General features: G+C 39.3%; 3 protein-coding genes across 6 annotated transcripts; 1 reads left to right on the top strand and 2 right to left on the bottom strand.

Moving 5' to 3' along the window:
• The first annotated feature begins 6 nt into the window (after positions 1 to 6).
• LOC131321743 (beta-amyrin 28-monooxygenase-like) lies at positions 7 to 3,909 on the top strand. Its single transcript, XM_058352659.1, has 4 exons — positions 7 to 533; positions 723 to 1,199; positions 2,413 to 2,600; positions 3,384 to 3,909. The coding sequence occupies exons 1-4, from the start codon at positions 92 to 94 to the stop codon at positions 3,684 to 3,686; spliced, it is 1,410 nt and encodes a 469-aa protein (XP_058208642.1). The 5' UTR covers positions 7 to 91; the 3' UTR covers positions 3,687 to 3,909.
• Positions 3,910 to 9,919: 6,010 nt separating this feature from the next.
• LOC131321742 (uncharacterized) lies at positions 9,920 to 11,335 on the bottom strand. The gene is made up of 3 exons (XM_058352658.1): positions 11,113 to 11,335; positions 10,649 to 10,690; positions 9,920 to 10,535 (listed from the first exon to the last, which is right to left on the bottom strand). The coding sequence occupies exons 1-3, from the start codon at positions 11,245 to 11,247 to the stop codon at positions 10,152 to 10,154; spliced, it is 561 nt and encodes a 186-aa protein (XP_058208641.1). The 5' UTR covers positions 11,248 to 11,335; the 3' UTR covers positions 9,920 to 10,151.
• A 4,340-nt stretch (positions 11,336 to 15,675) lies between these two features.
• Positions 15,676 to 21,213, bottom strand: LOC131321741 (inactive TPR repeat-containing thioredoxin TTL3-like). Of its 4 annotated transcripts, none has more exons than XM_058352652.1 (7): positions 20,214 to 21,213; positions 18,645 to 18,840; positions 18,219 to 18,403; positions 17,222 to 17,573; positions 16,680 to 16,884; positions 16,490 to 16,536; positions 15,676 to 16,238 (listed from the first exon to the last, which is right to left on the bottom strand). In XM_058352652.1, the coding sequence occupies exons 1-6, from the start codon at positions 20,864 to 20,866 to the stop codon at positions 16,511 to 16,513; spliced, it is 1,617 nt and encodes a 538-aa protein (XP_058208635.1). In that variant the 5' UTR covers positions 20,867 to 21,213; the 3' UTR covers positions 15,676 to 16,238; positions 16,490 to 16,510. The 4 variants fall into 4 exon arrangements, with proteins under 4 accessions (XP_058208635.1, XP_058208639.1, XP_058208636.1 ...); XM_058352656.1 differs by having other exon boundaries at positions 17,222 to 17,555; XM_058352653.1 differs by lacking the exon at positions 16,490 to 16,536 and having other exon boundaries at positions 15,676 to 16,237.
• Between the last annotated feature and the right edge of the window lie 838 nt (positions 21,214 to 22,051).

The following is a 22,051-nucleotide window of genomic DNA, read 5'->3' as shown; positions in this document are numbered from 1 at the left end:
CTATAAATAACATGGAAGCTTACTGGAGTAGTAGATTTCCAGTACTCGATTCCTAACTAATTAATTACTATCTCCCAGAAACAGAAACTTCATGGAAGCTTTCTCACTAGCCATAGCTTTTCTTGTTATCTTTTTCACTATCAGCTTCTTTGCTTTCAGAAATGCATCCAGTAGTGTTGATTCAAACCTGCCACCGGGCGGCTCCGGGTGGCCTATTGTGGGCGAAACCCTGGATTTCATGGTAAACCCTGAGAAGTTCGTTAGCGATAGGATGAAGAAACACTCTCCGGACATCTTCAGGACCAATTTTTTCGGAGAAAAGATCGTGATCATATGCGGCCCCAACGGCCACAAGTTCCTCTTCTCCAACGAGGACAAGCACTTCACTGCGTACCTGCCCAAGGCCATGCAAAAGCTCTTCTTCTCCACCCAAGTTCAGAACTCCGATAAGGTTCTGAGCAACGACGAGATGAAGTTGCCGCGGTTCATGGCATTTTTTTTGAAGCCCGAGGCGTTGGTCAATTACGTGGCAGGTAATTCGATCTATATATACAAGCAAATTAAGCTGTCGGGAAAAAATCTCCATACAGCATGATCTGGTGTTTCACATTTCTCCGTTTTTTAAAAATCTAAAGTCATATTCTTATAGATGACACTGCCAGATCTGGCGGTGTCATTGTCGTGCGTGAGATTTCTGAGTAGTAGTTTTTCTTGCTTGGCAGGTATGGACTCCATTATCCAAAAACAGTTGAAGACTCACTTGGAAGGCAAGGCCGAAGTGAAGATGTACACTTTCTGCAGGTCCATAACCTTGACCCTCGCGTGTCGCTTCTTCTTGGGCCTCGAAAACCCAGAACGGATCGCGAAGCTCGTCGGCCAGTTCGACAAAGTGACCCACGGGATTCACAATCTTCCTCTGGACATCCCCGGGACCGCGCTTCACTACGCGGTCAGAGCCGCCGGGATGATTCGCAAGGAGCTTGCAGACGTCTTAGCAGAGAAGAGAGCGCGAGTGGCTTCCGGGGCGCCTACTCAGGATGTGTGTACGTCGATGGTTGTTGAAGGGATGTCGGATGAGGACATCAGTGAGAAGATAATGGGGGTTTTAGTGGCTGGATATAGTACAGTTGCTAACACCATTACTTTCTTCATGAAATTTGTTGGAGAGAGACCTGATGTTTATCACAAGATCTTATCAGGTAATTTTATTTTTTTTGTCATACGATATACACATCAGCGAGATTAGGAGAGTTCGTAAGTTAGCTGGTTAGTCCACAAGAATTTAGGGGCTATTTATAGGCCTGAACCCCAAACGCACCCCTGTAAGGCTCGAACCTATGCCTCCACCGGGAAAGCAATGCCTCACTGCACTGCAGTGGATTTATTCCCATGAACACCTGAACTTCACTAACCCTAATTGAACTGAATTACTAATTGGCAGTGCGTTTATCATCATACATACACACTGTTCTTCGTACACCATACAAAGAGAGAGAAGAGAGAGATTCGCAAAAAACAGAAAGAGAAGAGAGATGGGTCTACTCTTCCTAAATTCAAAGCTTTTTCCTCCAGAAACAATCCGGGTCTCTCTCTCTCCAACTGAAGGCTTTGTTTTTGGTAGGAAGCAAAACTCTTTCACTGCAGGAGTAAATCTCAACAAGTACATGTACATACTTTTCATCAATGAACAACTCCACAGCTTTCTCATTTGCAGCACTGAGAACTCCTGTCAAGGTTTTTTTTTTTTGGTAGAAGGCACAAATGAAGGCTTTGATTCTCTACAACTTTTGGGGCTACCCTTGTGTGCCAAATGCCAAAAGAGTACTTAACGGGAAAAAACTGCCACACACGCAATCTCCGTCGCACAATGGGTGGAATATGAGGTTAGGTGCTTGAATTTGGGGGTTTTGTAAAGTACAAGTGCCTAATTGAAATAAAGTGAAGTTTTGGTGTTTATGGGACATTGGACGTAAAGTTCAAACCATTTTGAAATTTTCCCGAGACCAAAAGAAAGAACATAAGGTAGATAATTAAACAAGATGTAATAGGGAATCCAAGGAGTTGGCTTGATGATTAAGGTTTCAGCTTTACGAATTAGCGTATAGGCAATAAGGTTTCTGTTAGTATTGTATTTTGTCGTTCATAGTAATTAGTAAGGTTTAGAAGATAATCCGAATCAAATTTCTTTCTGCTAGATCTCATGATTGAAACCTTGTATATACTATCAACTCTTATGGTTCAGCCCAAATGAGGCTTTGTATCAACTATGAATTTGTAACCTGCTAATGAACGGTGAGATTGTTTCTCCATAGAAAAAATATTATATACATATATGTCGTTTCGAATGCAATTACTCGTTCACGTGCTAATTATAATGTACTTATTATTATTATTTTTTTGGGTGAAATTTAGAGCAATTGGAGATCTCAAAGTCGAAACAAGCTGAAGAACTCCTATGCTGGGGTGACATGCAAAAAATGAAGTACTCCTGGGCTGTTGTGTGTGAATCAATGAGGGTGATTCCTCCGGTTTTAGGAACTTTCAGAGAGGCCAAAACCGACTTTTCATATGGTGGTTTCACTGTTCCAAAGGGGTGGAAGGTGAAAATATAAACATGCATAATTAAGAAATTAAAAAAGAACTTAGAATGTTTTGTTGGCTACTCTGTATTCAACTTGTAAATGTGGCGTCACTCCCTCTGTCCCGAATTGTTGACCCCTTACGAAAATATGTTCAATTTTGATACCGAAAAATAAAATAATTTCTCGCATAATTTTTAAAATTTCTTTGCACCATATTAAAGAACTCATGGAGTACGTTAATTTAAGCTCTTTAATATGGTGTAAAGAAACTCTAAAAATGATGCTTGGAAGCACTTTATTTTTTTTATCCGAAAATTGCACGATTTCTCTCATGATGGGCAGACAATTTGGGACGGAAGGATTATATAAATAAGTCCACCAACTCAATTCGTCTCAATTCGTTTGTCCGGTATAGGATTTTTAATTATTAAGGGGGACACAATGATTAAGAGAAGAACTTTAGATTTTCTAAAACACCCTTCACCCCTTTGGCATTAAATAAGAATGGACTTTCTCCATTGTATAATCTTGTACTTTAGCTTTGCTGTTTTGTTGCTTCAAAAGAAAAAGGATATCAAGGAAAGCTTTGAAAGAGTAGTTTAAAAAAAAAGAAAAAAACTTTTGAAGAGTCAACTTGAATGACAAATATCTTTTGGTCACACAAGAGTAAAAATTTAAACAAATAAATAGAAATAGAGGGAGTAGCTTGTAAAATTTTTCTGCATCACTATTTGATCCATCTTTGAAGAAAAAGTAGTTGTCCACAATTTACTGCCGTCATGACTATATTTTTGTTTTCAGGTATTTTGGACCGTTAACACGACACAAAGAAACCCTGAGTACTTTCGGGAACCGTATAAATTCGACCCCTCAAGATTCATGGAAGGTGACAGAATGCCACTGTATACTTTTGTGCCATTTGGAGGAGGACCTAGAATCTGTCCTGGGAAAGAATACGCTCGATTCGTGATCCTCGCTTTCATCCACAACTTGGTTAAAAAGTTTAAATGGGAAGTGGTTGACCCTAATGAGAGAGTTTTAGGCGGCATGATGCCATACCCGGAGAAAGGACTTCCAGTTCGACTGCATCCTCGCTACGATTAATCAATGTATTTGGAATTTAATTTTCTTCAAGATTTGATCTATACTTTGGACTTTTTCCAGTTCATTAAGTTTTAGTTGGAACATCATGTATTGATTTGTAATGTTTCTTTAGGTCCATGAAAGGATATCCACTTTCTGTATGTGTACTGTAGTAGACCTAAAGTGCAATAATTTCAATGACATTGGATGTTGGAGAAATAAGAAAAATGATTTTAGATGCCAATTTGATGCTCATTATTAGTTGCTTCTGGTTGTTGTAGTAACCAAAAGATGAGGTTTTAGATACCAATCTCGTCTCGGATGATACATATCAAATTTTCGGCCTTCTGATACCGATACTCTTTGATACGCTTGCTGACATTGCTTAAGCATCAACAAAATCGATCATAGCAGATTTTTATTTTTAATTTTTTGATCGGCAAAGAAAACATTTTATTAAAGCTCGACAGGGTACATGGAGATAGGAGTGAGGAAGCCTCACGCTCAGACCATACAAGTTGAAAACTAAGGAAGGCTAACCCGACCACCAAAGAAAAAACAAAAGCAGATGAAAACTCCCAAATATCCAGTAAGACATTGAATGGGCAGAACAGCTCAAAGAAGTGAAGACCTTTTTACATGCTAATCCTTCTAATCCATGCTAGGCACCTCTTGAAATTTTCAATGGAATAATCCCGCGGATCATATTTCCCTTTGATCCAAAAAGCCTCTCTAGTCTTTACTAGGTCCGCCGCCTCTTCCTTCTCTGCCATTTCGTTGTTTTAGAAAAGATCGTTTCGTGCTTTCCATATTGACCAAGCAACTGCATAGAAACACACCTCCAATAGAAGAAATCAAGGCAGAATCTTGGAAGCAGGACTGATAACTGAGGAAAGATTACATGGCGACTGTTTGATTCCTACTGCAACATGCTTTCGCTTACCTCTTAAACCTATTAGCAAACCACCAGTTCGCGAATATAGAAATAGGAGAAGGGCGTACCCAATACGTGTCGCACCATTTGAGAATAGCAGACCATACAAACCAAGCAAAATTACAATGGAGCATGAGACAGACGGGTATCGAAGACATTGAGACACAAAGGGCATGGCGCATCACCAGGGCTTGTCCGCATCAAAGTCCTCTATGGAGAAGAACTGATCTTGTTGCAATTTTATCATGCAAAAGTTCCAAGAAAAAACTTCCCACTTTAGGTGGGCAAAGATTCCTCCACGCCTTAGTAAGCTCTGAATTAAAGTTCTGATTCTGTTTCTCCCGTTGTGTGTATGCGGAACTTACAGTGAGCCTTTTGCTAGAACTCCACATCCATTCAATGAAATCTAGACCATTTCTGGGGAATCCCTGATTGAGAGGAATATCACCAATCCACACTCGATGCCAGAGCTTAGTTGAAACTCCTGCTTGAACTTTGATTCCGAAACTTGTTTGTATAATCTGATGAAGCGTGGCTTGTTGATCTCCGACTGAGCAAATGTCAGCACAAATGGCAGAATTCCAGGAGCCCCTGGTTTTGGCAGAAAACAAGAATCCCTCAACTTGTATTTATTAGAGATGACCTTGACCAAAAGTGAGTCCTTTTCCTTGTGAAATCTCCACCACCATTTAGCAAGCGAGGCTTCATTGTGGACCGAAAGCCTTTTGATTCCCAAACCACCTGACTTCCTGCTTCTAGTAACAGAATCCCATATCACCATATGCCATTTAGCAAGCAAGGCTTCAATGTGGACCGAAAGCCTTTTGATTCCCAAACCACCTGACTTCATGCTTCTAGTAACAGAATCCCATATCGCCATATGCACTTTCTTTCTTACCATCGAGTCACCTAGAGAAAGTCCCTCTGAAGCTTCTCAAACCTTTTGGCAAACTCAGGATGGCATTTTGAAAAGTGACATATAGTAACCTGGGGAGGTTAATAAGAGTAGATTTGATTTGATATGATTCAATCTGCCCCGCAATGACAAAAATCAGCCTTTCCACACTTGAAGTTGCGTAGAAGTTCTATCGACAATATTGGATCCCAAGTTTTGGCCCTCCTTGGGTTGGCCCTAGTCGAAGGCCTAGGTATTTCATTGGCAGGTTTGTTTTCAAGCATCGTATAATTTCGTCCATCTCATTCAATTCTTGATCTGAGACTCCAGCACCACATAGCATACTTTGTTGAGAAATTCACTTTCAATCCAGACAGCATCTGAAACCACCTTAGTATGTGTTCTGATATTCATGATCTCCTCTTTGTTGGTACATAACTAATCAAATAAGAGCAATATGCAACGAAAGGACTATATTTTCGGATATCTCTCCTTTATAGATCTGCAAGACAAGATCTGCGTATTGCAAACATTGATTTTTTTTTTTTCTCCCCTTTCTGTCCATTCTATGTACATTATGTCATTCCGGTTAGTCCACAATCTTGTTTCCGAAGCAAACAGTAAGGTTTTGGTGTGTGTGGTAAGGAAGATAGTTTCTCAGATTCGCACATTTCTCTTATATATGTTGTTTTACATAGCTCCAATAGAAAATAAATTATCAAATTAATTAAACCGTTCTTCACGAATTATTGTCAAATTCAGCTTTGATGGATTTATTTATTTATTTATTTTTTGAAGAGGCTTTGATGGATTTATAAGTCGAGTATCCTTTATAACATTGAATAGTTGCACATGCCCGATATTTGTCAAATTATAAGCGTCCTTCACCAAAATTGCTTAAGATCAGGACGACTGTATGTAATTAGGTTTTATTGGTCATTTATCCTGTTTACCTGGTAGATATGAATGTTCTTACTTTTTTGGTAGGCTTTTTGTCTCCTGCTTGGCAAAATGCCTACTTAGTTTTGCGGAATTGCAATCTGATTTGAGATTTTGGCATGTTTATGTTAGTATTTAACAAAAAAACTGAAGTATTTTCCATCGTTCGTATTTTTAAATTTCTAAATAAATCTGTGAACGCATAGCCTGAAGTACTTTCTATTATACTCTTGTGTTTAGAATCTGTTTTAACTACAACGAACCATAGATGCAGGAGAGCCAAAGCCTAAATACTCCATTAAATAGTACAATAATACGTACAAGAAGTAATTAACTAGTACAATAATAGGTACAAGAAGTAATTAATACTATGGCGCGCGTAGCTCATTTCTCTGATTCCCCATCTCTCTTATCTAGCCCTATCTCATAATGTGAGCATTAAAGTTCCATAAGTTTTTTTTTATAACCGAACGCCCGGACCGACTTACGTGTACCTCAACTATTTTTGGCAAGAACTCGCGTACCATGTACGTAGGTCATTACCAGTAATGGACACAACCATGAGTGCTATCAAATTTTTGTGGCCACTAAAGATCTGTCTAATCATTAATTTTTAGGTCCTGTCGAGATGTACGCAATCTGATCCAGACATTTGGTTAGTAATAATCAAACGACTCAAGATACAAGATCTAATATCCTCACACTAATAGTAGGTCTCCAAACAAATATAAAGTTGTCTCATTAATTTGTACATATTCAAGTTTATACATGAACGTCATCGCATACCTATACTTTAGGTTCGCAAACCTAATCGAGTCAAATATTATTAGGTTGATGTTTTCCACCATGGTTTTTTTTAGCAATCAAACGGATAGCATCAAACTAAATCAATCAATGATATATTAGAAATAGACAACAATTACATAGTCACCACCAAAACAACAAAAAAAAAAATTAATGAAATAGCAGAAAGAAGAGGTAAAAATCAACCTAAATTACTTGAATTCTTAGTCACAACACTCTTGTTCCTCTCAAGCCTTTTCTTCCCACACTGATGCTTTGAACACTTGCACCCACTCTTCTTCCGCCCATAAACCACCACCCCCTCCTCCTTCACCACCTTCCCCTCTCTCCTCGAATCTCCGGCCGACGCCAACTCCTCTGTCTCTCCACCACCACTTCCACTCCCACTCCCACTCCCAATCTCAACCTTTTCCCCCTCCCTCCTGATCCACCACTCCCTCATCCTCCCCCGAACCTCGCACTCCGACTCCTCGTGCCCCCCGTCGCAAAACCCGCATTTCGCAACCTCTTCTCCATCCCCGCTCCTTATGATTCTCACTTGCTCCCAAGTAAAAGCAAGCCTCAATGCATCGCCCAACGAACCGGGTTTCTGCGGCACGATCCAGTCCTTGAAATCCCTTCTCAACCCGTCAACGAAAATCCCCTTAACCAAAGGGTCAGGGATTCCATGTCCGGGCCACTGGTTCAAGATCCACTGGAGCCTCAAAAAGTAGGACCGGACCGACTCCCCCCGAGCCTGGTTCAAATTCACGAGTTCGAAACGGAGTTGTTTGTTGTAGTCCGGCACTCTGTACGCGTCGGAGAACAAGGACTTGATTTCTTCCCAGGTGAGAAAAGGGTAGGGCTCGACGTTGAGGTCGTACCACAGGGCGGCCTCGTCTTCGAGGGTCACGGGGAAGATCTTCATCATTGCTTCGACGGAGGAAACGTTGTTCGCCCGGCAGACCTTCGAGAATCGGGTTAAATGCGCGGCCGGGCACTCGCTGGGGTTTCCTCTGAAGACGGGAAAAGGGGCTATGTTTACGTAGGAATCGGTTTGGGTAATGGGTTTTGGTGAATTGGGCGAGTTTGGTGCTTGTGAGGGGGTAAATTGGTCATTTGGGCTAGTGACGCTAGTGAGTTCTTCTTCTTCTTCATCTTCATCTTCCTCTTCGTTTTCGTCGTCGGAGGGGTCGGGTTCGTACGGAGGAGAGCGGGGGAGTTTGTGGATCTTGCGGTGGTGGTTGCGCTTGGGGGTTTCGGAGGCCGATGATGTGGGGGAGAGTTCCGGCGACCGGTAACGGTGTTTCGTCGGACGGGTCATTTTGGGTTTTTGTAGAGAGAGAAGGAGAGGGTAAAACTGAATAGGGAGAGATTTCTCAATTTCAGATTCTGTTTGGAAGGTCTTGGTTACAGAGAGGGCGCGAAAGAGTGCGACGGTTGAGCTCTCACAGATACGGTTACTCGAAAGGCGCGAACAAAGAGAGAAACGGTTGGCAAACCAGTCCGGACGAAAATTTTAAGTGGCGCCTTTTCTTACCAAATTTTAATGGAACATCTTTTGTTCAGAAATAATTTTTTTTATTTTTTATGAAAATTAATAAATAGTAGTAAGATTTTACGTTTGATTGTCTAACAAATAATTTTTCTTTTTACTATATCGGAGAAAGAGAGCGCGCACATGAGTTAAATCACAAATCTCCGAGCACGTTGGTTTTAGTGTTTCGATTTAATTATCAATGGGGAGAACTTATTTGTTACTTATCTTTTTATAATTAGAATATAAAAAGAACTTTACAAATGAAATTGACCTATTACTCAAAACAACAAAGTTATCTTTGGTTTGATTGAAGAATCCGCCCAAATGGATAGGATAATAGGTAAAAAAAGTGTATTGATATATGAGAAATATGTATTGATATTTGTGAAAATGTATCAATATTCATGAAATATGCATTGATATCCGAACTTATTTGAAATTATGTGTATATTAACCTCCGCCCATTGGGCGAAGGTTAGCAAAACCGTTGATAGAATGGGAAGGGATAGAATGGTTATTTCTATGAAATGTCTATTTTGATATTTGGTAATTGAAGGAATGGTCAATCCACGTGAAATTATCATTCGTCCAAATAAAAGAATAGCTATTCTATTTGAAAAGTAAAGAATTACAATTTCATTCCACCATCTCTGTCTAGTTTTAGTGTCTTCATTCTTTTGTTTCTCGTCCTATTTCAACTGGATAAAAAACTAATTATAACTTTTAATTGGTAATATTATTTATATGCAATATGGATTTTGTTTGATAGATCTCAACAAGTTCTTTTAAATGATGTTTTCAAAATCTTCTAAAAAAATTATAGATTGTAAGATATAATTAATTGAAAAGTTGCATGGACTCCCAAAAGAGACTAAAAAATGGGGACGGAAGGAGTATTTCATTCTTAATTCTATTTCATCCAACCAAATGCAATTGGGCCAAGTGAACATGAGAAAAAAGATAAATGTTTTTATTCTATTAAATTGCTTGTTCGAATCTCACAAAGTCTAAACATTTCAAACCTTAGAATTACTAGATGGTTTGTCTAATTTAAGGGCTCCGAAATTAGTCGAATTGACGCAATTTTACCCAGACATTCAGTTACTGAAAAAAGAAACTGTTCAAGACAATGTGGAGTTTCATCACTTTCATTTAAAAATTGATTTGCAAATCATTTTTCACAAGCAAAAGGCAGCCAATAGATTTTCAGAACACAAACAAAGCAATTACACTTATCTCAGGAACAGTAGATAAAAGTCCGACAAAACATTTATTATTCGGGAAGACAGAAATACCCTTATCTTTCTCCAGAAACCACACTTCCGCCATTGAACCCTGTAACCAGCGGTAAAACCACCGAGATTACCTCTCTATGAACGACCGTCGCTCGTCACGTCACTCATCCTCCACGGCGCAAACTCCGTCGACCGGCCGCCCTGACCCCGTCGAAGAACTCACCGATCGCGATCTTCCAGAGCTGCCGCCGCCGAGACTCCTAACGGTGGCGTCTCCCTGTACTGCATGCCGCGGCCGTTTCCTCGACAACTTCAGCTTCGATCCTGCCAACGGAGCACTGGTGGTGTCGAGGATTAAGTCGTGGTTCACCGAGTTTACGGTTTGGATCGAGGTGACGCAGCATTCTTGCCAATTGAGCTGCTTCAGGTCGCTGATCGCCTCCTCCAGAGTCATGAAAGCGTTAGAAGAAACGTTCTCCTCGTTCCGTGTGGAACGCGAGGGTTCCATTAGGTCGATTGACTTGACGGCCTCGATTGTAACATTCTGTAAATTTAGTAAACATGAAACAGAGGAAAAAAGATCATAGCGAAAGTGAAAATTGTGTGGCTAATTTTGGAGTGTAAGAAAGGGAGACTATATCACGGTATGACTATGACCTTCGTACGCTGGAATCTTACGAATCCGTGCATGCCGATGATCTGCGAAGACATAACATTAACCACCGTTACATTTTTTTGGAAAAAAAAATTCATATACTAGGAAAAACGTGATCGTGATGAAGTTCATTGAATCAATATGGAATTCAACACAGATGAACAAGTATACACAGTATTTGAAATAAAATTGTTCCGTACAGTTAATCACGGAACGCACGGAAATATACGCTTCATAAATCGATCGACCTAACGGAACGCAACGGAAACAGACGCTCGATTGAATTATACACGGAGACTCGATCGATTCGCAGGAAATTAAACTGAAGCATCGTACTATATGTAACTTCACAAAACGCTCGGTAAACCTATACGTCGAAATCAACAATCAGAAGTTTAAAGCTCATTGAAATTAGGCGCGATCAACCAAAGCTTGTTGAGTTCATGAGAGAGAGAGAGAGAGAAACCTGAGTGAGTTTTTTTAGGGCGAGGTGGATCTGCTTGTTGCTGTCAATGAAGGAGTGGTAATCGTCGAGGGAGAGAAGCTTGTCGTCCTTTGGTCTAATCGGATCTGGTTTCGAGCTCTGACTCTGCATTTCCATGGCTATGGGGTTTTGGCGGTAACCGACGAAGTGCTCCCACTCTCTCTGTGTTTGTTGGCTTTTGAATTTTCAGTTCGCGATGGGATATATATAGCGTGACATCGAGGGACGTGTAAGTTTGTTACGGCACGTGTTATTTTTAAGTTGTAAATGTTTGAAGGGTCCTTCCTCAGGAGGTGGAAGAACGGCGTGAGATTCATAGCATAATGGACGATACTTTTTGCAATGTGTCAGGATAAAAGCTAAAGACTTCAACTAAAACAGTAAATGACCAAATAGTCCTCCAACTTTATCCAATATGGACCTCCCATGAACGGACGATGGAGAATAGCAATATTTATTTTTTTATAATATAAATCCACATGTCACATGTTTGTTTCTTATAGTACCATACTTGAGTGTTCTACTTTGTCAGATGTACGAGTACTTTCTATTTTGTCTAAAATACCTATTTTGCCCTTAACAACCCATATCTACCTTTTGCTCTTACAAATTCACGGGCACGGCTACTTCCTGTTGGAAAAAAAAATTCACGGCTATTTTTTCCTTTTAATAACTCTGGTGTCCAAACAAACTTACTCGTATCTTAATTAATTTTGGAATCTCGATCTTACCGTTCACTTGTGTAGAGCCTAAATAAAGTTGCAGCAACTGTTTTGTATGAATTGGTCCTAAAAGAGTTGATAGCACCTTTATACGAGACTTTACGAGGAAGCAAACCTTAATAACGCGATGTTATTTTGGTATTTTTCATTTTTTGTTTAGTTTTTCGTCGTAATTTTTGGGGTTAATCGTTGGTCTCGACTAGACGAATCGAAAAAGTATAAAAATATGGATCGATGTTGGAAAAAGTTCATATAAGACGATACTGTAGACAAAAAAGACATTTGTTTGATATTTTCTTCAATTGTGTTGAAGACCCACCAAAAAAACCCTTCAGTATGCGTAGTTTTGCATCAAAATTTTATGACTTATTAGTTCGTCTTAGCGAAAGGAAAAAAATATCAAATCTTATAATTTTTTAGAAAAAGACAAAATAAGTCCAAAGCATAGTTTGTCTTTTTTTTAAAAAACTACTCCCTCCGTCCCTTTTTAAATGTCCTACTTCGTAACTCCAACTTATTAAAAAAACATCATCATTATACCTTTCACATCAACTTTTTCCTCCATTTTCCCTTCTTACCCATCATCATTACACTTTCTACTCACTAACTTTTCAAATGGAATCTACTTTTAGGGACAAAATAGACAATGTACCAATTTTTACTCACTAACTTTACCAAATGGACACTTATTAAGGGACAGCCCAAAATGGAATACTGGACTATAATAAAGGGACGGAGGGAGTATGAGTTTTGATCAATATTTTTTTTATTTTTTCGATTCCTCTCGTTGACACGAATTAATAAATCACAAAAAATTGACGCAAAATAAAAAATGCAAAAAAAATGAATAAAGACAAAAAAAAATATAGGCTGCTGATTTTGCCACTCTCTTTTTGTTAACGGCACTCCCCTGCAAGTATATTTTTGCACCAAAAATACACTTGCAATGGAGTGACGTTAACAAAAAAGGAAATGGCAAAATCATTTTCTAAAAAATAAGTCAAAAAGACAGTTTTTAACTTTTTTTAAAAAATTATGAGTTTCGATCAAAAAGATACATATATGAAAAGTTATATTTGAATTGTTGTATATATAAATTAGTACTTATTTGGGAACCATCGACGTGCTTTTGAGGCAGAAGTCACCAACATGCTAAACTTTTGTTATTCAAAGGGAGGGGAGGGCTATTTTCATCATTTTGTTAATAGATCTGCCACATGCTCTGAGAAAACGTACACAATTTGAAAGCTAAGGGACTCGCTAATAATCAGCCCTTTGGGCGGATGGTAGATTTTAGCCATGTTGGAATAGCTTCCAAAGAAATTCTGAAGTGCCTCAAAAAATTAAAATTACGTATTTGCCATTAAAACTAGTACTCCTCCTGTCCCGATTTGTTTGTCCCATTTTTGACTTATGCATGTTCTAAATTGACTGTCCAATTTCAGAATCAATGAATTAGATCATGTGAATTTTCAAATCAATGAATAAGATTTGGTTTCCTTAATAAGTTAGAAAACTCGAGATTGGACAAACAATCGGGACCATGGTAGTATGGTTTGAAAGGTAACCAGTGTCGGCTCCGATATTGGGTTGCCCAATCCCGATGGTAAATTTGGTTGCCACCAATTATTAAGTCATAAAAAACAAAATAAAAAACATCCAAGTAGAAAAGAGAGTTAAGGTTACATTTGTGCTTTTAACTTGAATTACGTAAAAAAAAAATTCAAATTTAGCTCCATTTGTAGTGTTTTATGATTAGCACGATTAGTTTCGAAGAGAACAACTTCTCCTTGCATTTTTTGTTGTCCAATGGGGGGTTGCCCAAGCTCGAGATCTTGTGGGGCTTTACCCTAGAGCCGGCTCTGAAAAGATTTGCTGAGAGAAGAATAAATAAGGAATAAAAATCCACAGTTACCTCCTCCTTTTTTTTGCTAGGAAATAGGGAATGGAGGGGACGGCCAGGTGTAGTGGTCTGTCATTGGGCATGACCAAGGGCCCCCAAACATGCAACGGTCCCTAGGAGGGGATCGAAACCCTAAGGTGCGCACTATCTCACTTGGGGCTAGAGCGATCCACAGGGATTTCAAATACCCAAAGTCATGAGGCCACCGCCCTATGGTTGAAGGGGGCATCGATAGCACGCTTTAAACACGCGACTAATTGTGATCCCACCAAAAAACCTGTGGTAAAAGCTATTTGTACCTGTTCATTTCGTCGAGCAAATACATGTTATACAACCCCTCTTCAAGAACTGCCTATCTTTTTGTTCCTTATAATGTAGTCCAATCCAATTAGCCAGAGGGAAGGATTTTGGTTCTCTTTCCTTTCTATTTGTAGGTGTGGAAAATTTTGGATTCCCTCCCTTTTCTTTACAAAAAACACAATTGCTACATCCTCGTTAAACCTGCAACTGCCTTTCCACCAATGCAGTCGTGTTGCCACCTCCAGCATCATCCCCTACTCTACCACCTTCTGCCACCATCCCGCACCCTACCGTCACAGTTCCATTGATCACTACCCCACCATTAGACAACAACATAGTCACCGCCACCATAACGAATCCACTCTAGCCAAACAAGTAACTAGCGAGCGTTGGACAACCAACTGATAAGTGCCGAAATATTGATATTTTGGCTCTCCAAATTATACTTGTTAGTCATTTATATTTGTTAGCTGATAGTTATTTTGCTTCTATTTTGTTTATAGGTTGCTCGAGCTTGTTGTCCAAGATATTAGATAAAAAGAAGAGTTTAATGAAAGTTGGGCTCAAAGTGCAAAATGGTTGAATGAAGAATTGTCGATGCGTTATTTCATAAAGCCCAAGGGACCCACTATGCGATTACAATGGTAATACCCTAATATATGTAATATTGATCCCACTGCCTTCGGCAGTCAGCTGCGGAACGGGGTTTGGAAATAGGACGACGACGGTCATGTCCGAAGAACAGAAGACAAGAACTTTGATCTCTTCCACTTCGATGGCCAGCTAAACCCTCTTCTAGGGTGTAGATGAAGCTCAAACTCTGAGTAACACTTTTTATATTTTGATTTAGGTTTTATTATTCGGATCATGGTTGTATAAACAAAGATTTATTTATAAGATTAATTCTTTCCATCGAATCTCGTGCATGAATTCCTAGGTTTTATGCACGTTCGTAAAAAGGTTTAATTGTTTTGTGATAACTGGTTAGATGGATTATATTATGTAAGACGACTCGTGCCGATGAGACGATCTGTACTTGATTAGAGACTGATTAGAGACGGTTCGTGCTAATAAAACGATTCGTGCTATGCGGAGATAGTCCATACTGATTGGTGATTCATAAATTATCTTTAGGAGATATCGCTAGGGCTTGCAATCCTACGGTATCCGAATTGATTCGAATAGTTAACCTGTAATCGAAACATATTTAAGTTACAAGGGGGAAGAGTGGATTCGAAACCCTAGAGCTTTTTCCCATCAACTCTTTTCTACACTTTAATTACTGTTTAATAATTTTAGGAAACTATCAATCAATCATATTTTTCTCGGATTAAGATAGAAATTAATTGGGAAAACTGTAACTCAGCCTTATAATCCCTGTGGAGCGATACTCGGAATATTTACCACTGTTCATTTGAGTAGTAGTAATTGTTTCATTTTATTAATTATTTTTGATACGGAAACGACACGATCACCAACCAAACTACACTTTCTTCCTGAACGTGGCATACACTAGTCTCATCCGAAAAGAAAGACTTGGGAGTTGAGGCACAAAAAAGGGAAAAATAACATGAAGCAACTCCACTGTTATAGCAAGTAGCCCAGCCTGCGAACATTGTATACAAGTTCAAAGAGCAATGGATAACATTGTGGAGAAAAAACAATGTTTTTAACACAATCAACAGTTTCACCTACCGGAAATATTGGAGGACTACCACCACCAGACAACCAACCTGTGCTTTCTTCCTAACCATGGCATAGTTACATAAATCCATATACTGAATGAGGCCATTAAATATCAATGGGTTCGAAAATAAATGTCAAACGAATCTGCAGACAGTTAAGTAATTAACCAAGAATGAGGAATTACACCTACAAATTAGATATGAACGGAAATCTATTTCTCTTCGCTGTTTCTTTGTCTAGAAGACTAAGACATTGTGATCCACCTCATGCAAGTTCAAGCAAGAAATTGATGTCGGAAATTTGAGCCGCACGAATAAACAGGCCTTGGGCTTTGTTCTACAAACTCTGCTGCCTCAAAAAGGACTCCAAACCCTGATGGCTAGGGCTGATCATCTTTCTCACCTTGACGCCATTTTTGTAAACGTTGAAAATTGGAAAATGGAACGAATCTTATGCCTTCGGCTTTTGCTAGTTCTGGGCTATCCTCCACACCCACCTTCAATAGGAAATAGAACAACACATCGGTTATGTTGCTAAGTTTACTGAAGTCTCTATTACATTTGAATCCTACCAAATCCAGCTCGTGTATTGCCGTTTTCTATATGCAGTAAGAGAGTACCAATTCTCGCATATCTAATAGGTTCACCTTAAGAATTTGTGGAGCTATTTGGAACGAAATGAAATCGCGAAGAAAATGATACAAGACATCCAAGCAGAGAATCTAAATTTCCCTACAATTTTCCTTTCCCTAGGTAAATCTCTGCAAAAATCAGTGATCCAAGCATGAACTGAATGCTACAAGGTAAAGCACATTTCAATAAGGATGTTAAGACATGCTATAGAATAAATTCATCGGTATAACGCAGGAAATACTGAAAATTTTTAGTAGTAAATACATGGATGGTTGAATGCTGAAAAGTAGAGGTGTCAAGAATCACCGGGAGAAGACATTGCAGCTTTAGAACGATGAAGACTAGAAACTTCCTCCAGTTCACCAGTGCAATTCGCATTGTGAAATTCCTCCAGCCTCAATCTCTTCAATGCAACTTGCGCTCGGAGTAGAGATTCAGCAACCTCGTTATCCCCCGGAAGTTTCCTCCCCAAGATCTCATAATCTCTAACGGCTTCTGCCCAATGTTCAAGCTAAAAATCACAAAATCAGACGCAAGGGAAGGAAAACTTGTAAAGCTTTTCAGTTGTTTTCACAATAACTTTTGCACAACCCTCCTCAGCAACACTCATTGTTTTCATATCTAACTCCATTTTTTTAGTTGAAGACGGTTTTCGAGAATTGGAAAACAAGTATTTTGGTTTGGTTACCAAGCAAGTTTTACGTGTTTTCTGAGAAATGAGATAAGAAACTCAATCAATTCTAGACCAAACAGACCTGAAAAAAACAACCAGCAAATGACTATTGACTCAAGGAAATCCGGATTTATTCAAATACCGTAAGGATTCATATATGGATGCAGGAATTCACCTTTGCATTTGAGACAGCCCTCCTAAGAAGGGCCTTGGTGTAGTTTGGTTGGATCTTGAGGGCTCGGTTACAGTCTTCAACAGATTCATCCCATAGTTCAAGCTTAGACCAACAAACTGCTCTATTGCAATATAGCACAGAGTTGGACAAGTCATATTTGAGGCCTTCCCCATAAGCTGTGCAGGCATCAGAAAATCTCCCTGAATCAAAAAGATCTTTACCCTGGGATCGAGCTCTTATTACCAATTTGACGTTGTTTAGCAGCATAGCGATTTCAATGTTGCTAAAATCAATCAGACAAGCCTTTTCTGCTGCTGCAACTGCTTTCTCAAACCTGCAAGATACCCACCATCTGTTCCCACTCACTCACCATAAGAGCAACATCTATTTACCTTTCAGAAGATTGATAGTTTGGAAGTTGTATCGGATTTCCCAAATTAAGGCTCGGTTTGGATAGATGTGGACTTCAAATGGAGCAACTTCATAACTAAAATGCATGAGGTTTTCATATGCAAGTTATCCATCATGCTATAGAAGGGATGTTTAGAATCCCTCCTATTATGGCCTTGTAAGAAATCCATCATGCTAAAGCTTCCAAACTCAATGTTAAAATCCATATGCAAGTTATAAATATAATTTTGAGCTGCTCTGCACTGGTTAAGGATGTCAAATCCTTGCATTTGAAATCCACATCTATCGAAAAGGAGCCGACTATTCAAACTTTAGCAGTGAAATCAGAGAAATCCAAGTCTTCTGCCCAAAAATCAAAGGCTTAGATTGCTCAAACTTGAAAAAGAACCACCAACTCTCCTATGACAACCCACTCTCTCCATTTGTTTTTCTTGTGAGAAAGAACTACACCATCATCTCTTAAATGAACTTCCCACTTTCTCCCTATCTTTAATATACTCCTCCTATTTTTACGGGACGGGAGTTTTTCTTCAACTTCACCGCTAAAGTTGGAACTCAAAGATAATCCAGATTCTTGGAGATTCACCTTCCAAATGCCATGTCAACATGAGCTTGGACATAGAGCACATAAGCTTCAGAAAGCATGCCGAAGAACTTTGTTTGGGAGCAGGATGTGGGATAAGGTTCTAGCTTTGTAATGCTTGATAGGCTAGAATCTGCATTTTCAAGTTTGTGAAGCTTCAGAAAGGCTTCTGCTTTACATGCTGTGAACTGAAGATTCAACAGGTTTAGGCAGTCTTAAACTTCTTTAATACAAATTAAGGCTGTGTTTGGCTCTTGGAGTTTTGGAGGGTGAAAAAACAAAATCAAGGGAACATAAAGGGGAAAACTTGACTACGTTAAAAATACCAGTTTGTTTACTTTTTGTTTGCTCTCCACAAATCCCTACAGAACCCCAAGATCCAAATGCAGCCTAAAGAAAATATCAATTATGAAGCTTTGGATTTTTTACCTGAGGAGAAGAGTCTGCTCCAGCCACCATGGCTTCATCACATTCTCTCAGTGCACTCTTCCAATCACCATTTTTTCGAGCATCTGCACATCGGTTAAGATGCTTTTCCAGTAAATGAAGTTTCTGTAACTCAGCTTTGTCGGGCTGTTGCGTGTGAGAAAAAAGATGATGACGGGCATTTTCAACCTGTCCTAACCTGTATACAGTTCAGAGTTAAAAGAACATCTGAAGACTGTTGCAATACCAATTTTTTATTAGCATTAAAAAAACCAAGGGATTCATGGCCAGATAGAGGACGATCCCCTATCCAAATCATACTCTTTGATATGGGCCTTTTCCACGTAAAAAATGACATATTTGCTACCATCAAGGAGAAGTAATGTGATTATTGAAGGATCGAAGCCCATGCATTGCATTAAAAGAAGACCTCAATGAGCTTTTTCAAAGGTTACATGCGATTCGACCATTTGACATCCAATTGACTTGATCATGGAAATTGTGCGCAATGGTAAATTCTCGAAATATCACCATATCCATAGACCTAAATATAATAGGAACAGAGCACATTCATTGAACTGTAGGGCGAACCAAAAGGTTTCATGTGTGAAAAGGTAATCCATGAATCTGATAATTTTGCAGACGTCAAATAGACATCCCCATGATGATGTTTTGAACTTCAATCTGAAAAGCCAAAATGTATGCCACAATTTGATGAAGAACTAGGCCAGAGGTAGTACAAAAAACTAAAATCAACAGGCAACTGCATATCTTCCCTGAACTGAGCTAGTCATACAACTTACCAAAAAAGAACCTACTCAGTGAAATCCCTCATAAAAAGTATCACACTATCAAGTTTCTTACAATTACTAGAAAATGAGGAGAAATTTCAAGAGAATTACCTGAATTAGTGCCACCGCCAATTAGTATACGACGGTAGCTAGACCGAAAGAGGCACTGAAACGCGCATTTGGGGTCACTGTATTGCCCCTGGCGACTACACCCATGTGGTCTCCAAATTGTAGGAACTTCACAACACTCAGACAGCTAGACTATTGGAATTCAACAGTTAACAACTTGTCTGCATTGACCAGAGACACCCAAAACACCCAAAGATAGGCAGAAGAGCATCTCCATCCCTTCCTCGTCTTTTTATTAGCCACAATCTCAGAAAACCTCCTAAATCTCACTCCAGTCTACGACTCAAACTCATATCAAATTGAGTTTTACTCGATTTTTTACTCAAATATCGGGTGACTAAAACTCTTAGTCGAATTTGTGCTTAGCCTTACCAAATGACGCTTTTACGCAGATATGAGTAAGGGCTGGAGATGCTCAACAAAGACAATAGTGATCCAAGCTTAAAAACCCAACCACCAAACAATTCAAACAAATCCTAGCACACCAAAAAAAGAAAAATACAACAAATAAACTGACCAAAATCGATGAAAAAACACAAACTTGGAAACGTTTTTGCATACTTCAAACAAAGACTACAAACATTCCCTATGTAAGGAACAAACAACTGTGTCAAATAATACCATTCAAATGGTCACTCACTCACTCACTCACCTGAGATAAAGAGAGGCTAATCTCTGATGAGCCCTGCCATACGCAGGATCCAACCTCACAGCCTCCTCGCACTCTGCCACCGCCTCCCCCAACCTCCCCACCATCGTCAGCGCCGCCGCCCTATTACTCCTGCACGCCGCATTCTCCGGCGAAATCGCTATAGCCCTATCATACAACAACAATGCCTCCACAAAATTCCCTTTCCTGTACAACTCATTCCCTGCCCTTTTCAACTCCTCCCAATCCAAACCCAATTCTCTGGCCAAATGGGTATTCCTGACTATGCTTCCGTGACCGTAGTTGGCCAAGCCCGAACCCAGTTTGTCGGGTCGGGTTTTGGTGCGGGCACCCATGTTGGATTTGAGTATTTTTCCTGAGGGGCAGATGTTGCCAGTTGGGTACAAGGTGGCGTTTGGGGATGAGACTGAAGAAGTTAAGCAAGTTGCTCCACCAGCACCACCGCTACTGCCTCCACTGCTGCTGCTGCTGCTACTGCTAGTGTTGTACTGGCCGGAGTAGATCAGTGGGGGTCCACTAGACATTGATCTCCGATCACCAGGTTTCAAATCACCATTGCACTTTTTCACATGTGGAGATACGTATTTACCAGACTGGAGACCCATTTCGTGTGATTGCTTCCCGGAATGTGACATTGCTGCAAATACGTGTTTATGTTCAATTGGTAGTCAGTTGAAAAGGAGGGAGAGTTGCTCCGGCTCCGATTGGGGTCTGCTAGTTGACGGTAGTTTTATGGTTACCACGATTAGTTCGAAATACGCGTAAACTGGTTTGGACACTTTTTATTAGTAAAAAAAATTGGCACTGTGTGTGTATGTAAAAGGGAAGTAAAAGAAGTGTTTGATTGAGCATGAAGTTTCCTGTTTCTGTTTTTGGACACTGTTTATCAAAGAAGCGACAAGAAGAGGAGACAGGCGGAGAGGAAGACGGGGGAGAGAGAGAGAGAGAGAGAGAGAGAGAGAGAGAGAAGGAAGAGATGGCTGCCTGGCTGGTGATGGTTAGCCACAGCGGATAGAAGTAGAACAGATCAGTAGTTACTGTGCAACAAATTGTGGACGAGAGAAAATCGACAAAAATAAAAAAATTATGCTTTTGCACAAGTATTTTAAAAAAGAAAAATTCTAAAATCAGCCAATTAGGCTGACAAAATAGTGAGTATGTGAATATGTATTAAAGGGTATAAAAAGTAGATAGAAATACATGTTTTTCTTACCTTCTAGTATGCTTATCGTCAGCTCAGTGGATTGACAATAGCAAATTCGTTATAAAAACTATCTAAGGAAAAACTCAAAAATTAATCCATAACTTATTACTCCATCCATCTCCATTCTTTAGTTTCTTTTGGAATAATATCATTTTTTAATTGATTATATTTTGTACTTTATAATTTTTTAAGGTGATTTTGAAAATATTATTTAAAAGAGCTTATTGAGATATATTAAATAAGATCTATATTACATATAAATAGTATTATCAATTAAAAATTATAATTAGTATTTTATCTGGTTAGAATAGAACAAATTCTATATTACATATAAATAATGTTATCAATTAAAAATTATAATTAATATTTTATCCGATTGAAACAAGACGAGTGACAAATGAGCAGAGAGACCGAGGGAGTAAATAGAGACATCATAATGGGAAAATCAAGAAAAGCACAAAGGTCGGTCTCTCTACATGACATTTCCTCCACTTTCTTCCACCGCATTAATTCCTTGCTTGCTTTACCCATTTTATATCACAAGATTCCCAACTCTCCCGAGGGATGGTTATTTCATTTTGTCTGACCGTTCGCATCCGATCCGATCTCCGCCCCT

The sequence above is a fragment of the Rhododendron vialii genome, chromosome 4a, assembly GCF_030253575.1.
Source record: "Rhododendron vialii isolate Sample 1 chromosome 4a, ASM3025357v1".
Classification (NCBI taxonomy): Eukaryota; Viridiplantae; Streptophyta; class Magnoliopsida; order Ericales; family Ericaceae; genus Rhododendron; species Rhododendron vialii.
The sequence above is the reverse complement of the archived record's forward strand: the minus strand, read 5'-3'. Positions and strand labels throughout refer to the sequence as shown.

Bases quoted from the DNA above. Each gene is read 5' to 3' on its own strand.
- LOC131321741 (XM_058352652.1), bottom strand. From the start codon at position 20,866: ATGTCACATTCCGGGAAGCAATCACACGAAATGGGTCTCCAGTCTGGT. The intron at 17,574-18,218 runs GTGAATCTCCAA...GAGTGGGAACAG, and splicing joins GTTGACATGGCATTTGGAAG to ATGGTGGGTATCTTGCAGGT. The intron at 16,537-16,679 runs GTGATTCTTGAC...TTTACCTTGTAG, and splicing joins AGCTGCAATGTCTTCTCCCG to CATTCAGTTCATGCTTGGAT.
- LOC131321743 (XM_058352659.1), top strand. From the start codon at position 92: ATGGAAGCTTTCTCACTAGCCATAGCTTTTCTTGTTATCTTTTTCACT. The intron at 534-722 runs GTAATTCGATCT...CTTGCTTGGCAG, and splicing joins GTTGGTCAATTACGTGGCAG to GTATGGACTCCATTATCCAA. The intron at 2,601-3,383 runs GTGAAAATATAA...TTTTGTTTTCAG, and splicing joins CTGTTCCAAAGGGGTGGAAG to GTATTTTGGACCGTTAACAC.
- LOC131321742 (XM_058352658.1), bottom strand. From the start codon at position 11,247: ATGGAAATGCAGAGTCAGAGCTCGAAACCAGATCCGATTAGACCAAAG. The intron at 10,691-11,112 runs GTTTCTCTCTCT...ATGTCTTCGCAG, and splicing joins CCCTAAAAAAACTCACTCAG to ATCATCGGCATGCACGGATT. The intron at 10,536-10,648 runs GTCATAGTCATA...CTAAATTTACAG, and splicing joins TAAGATTCCAGCGTACGAAG to AATGTTACAATCGAGGCCGT.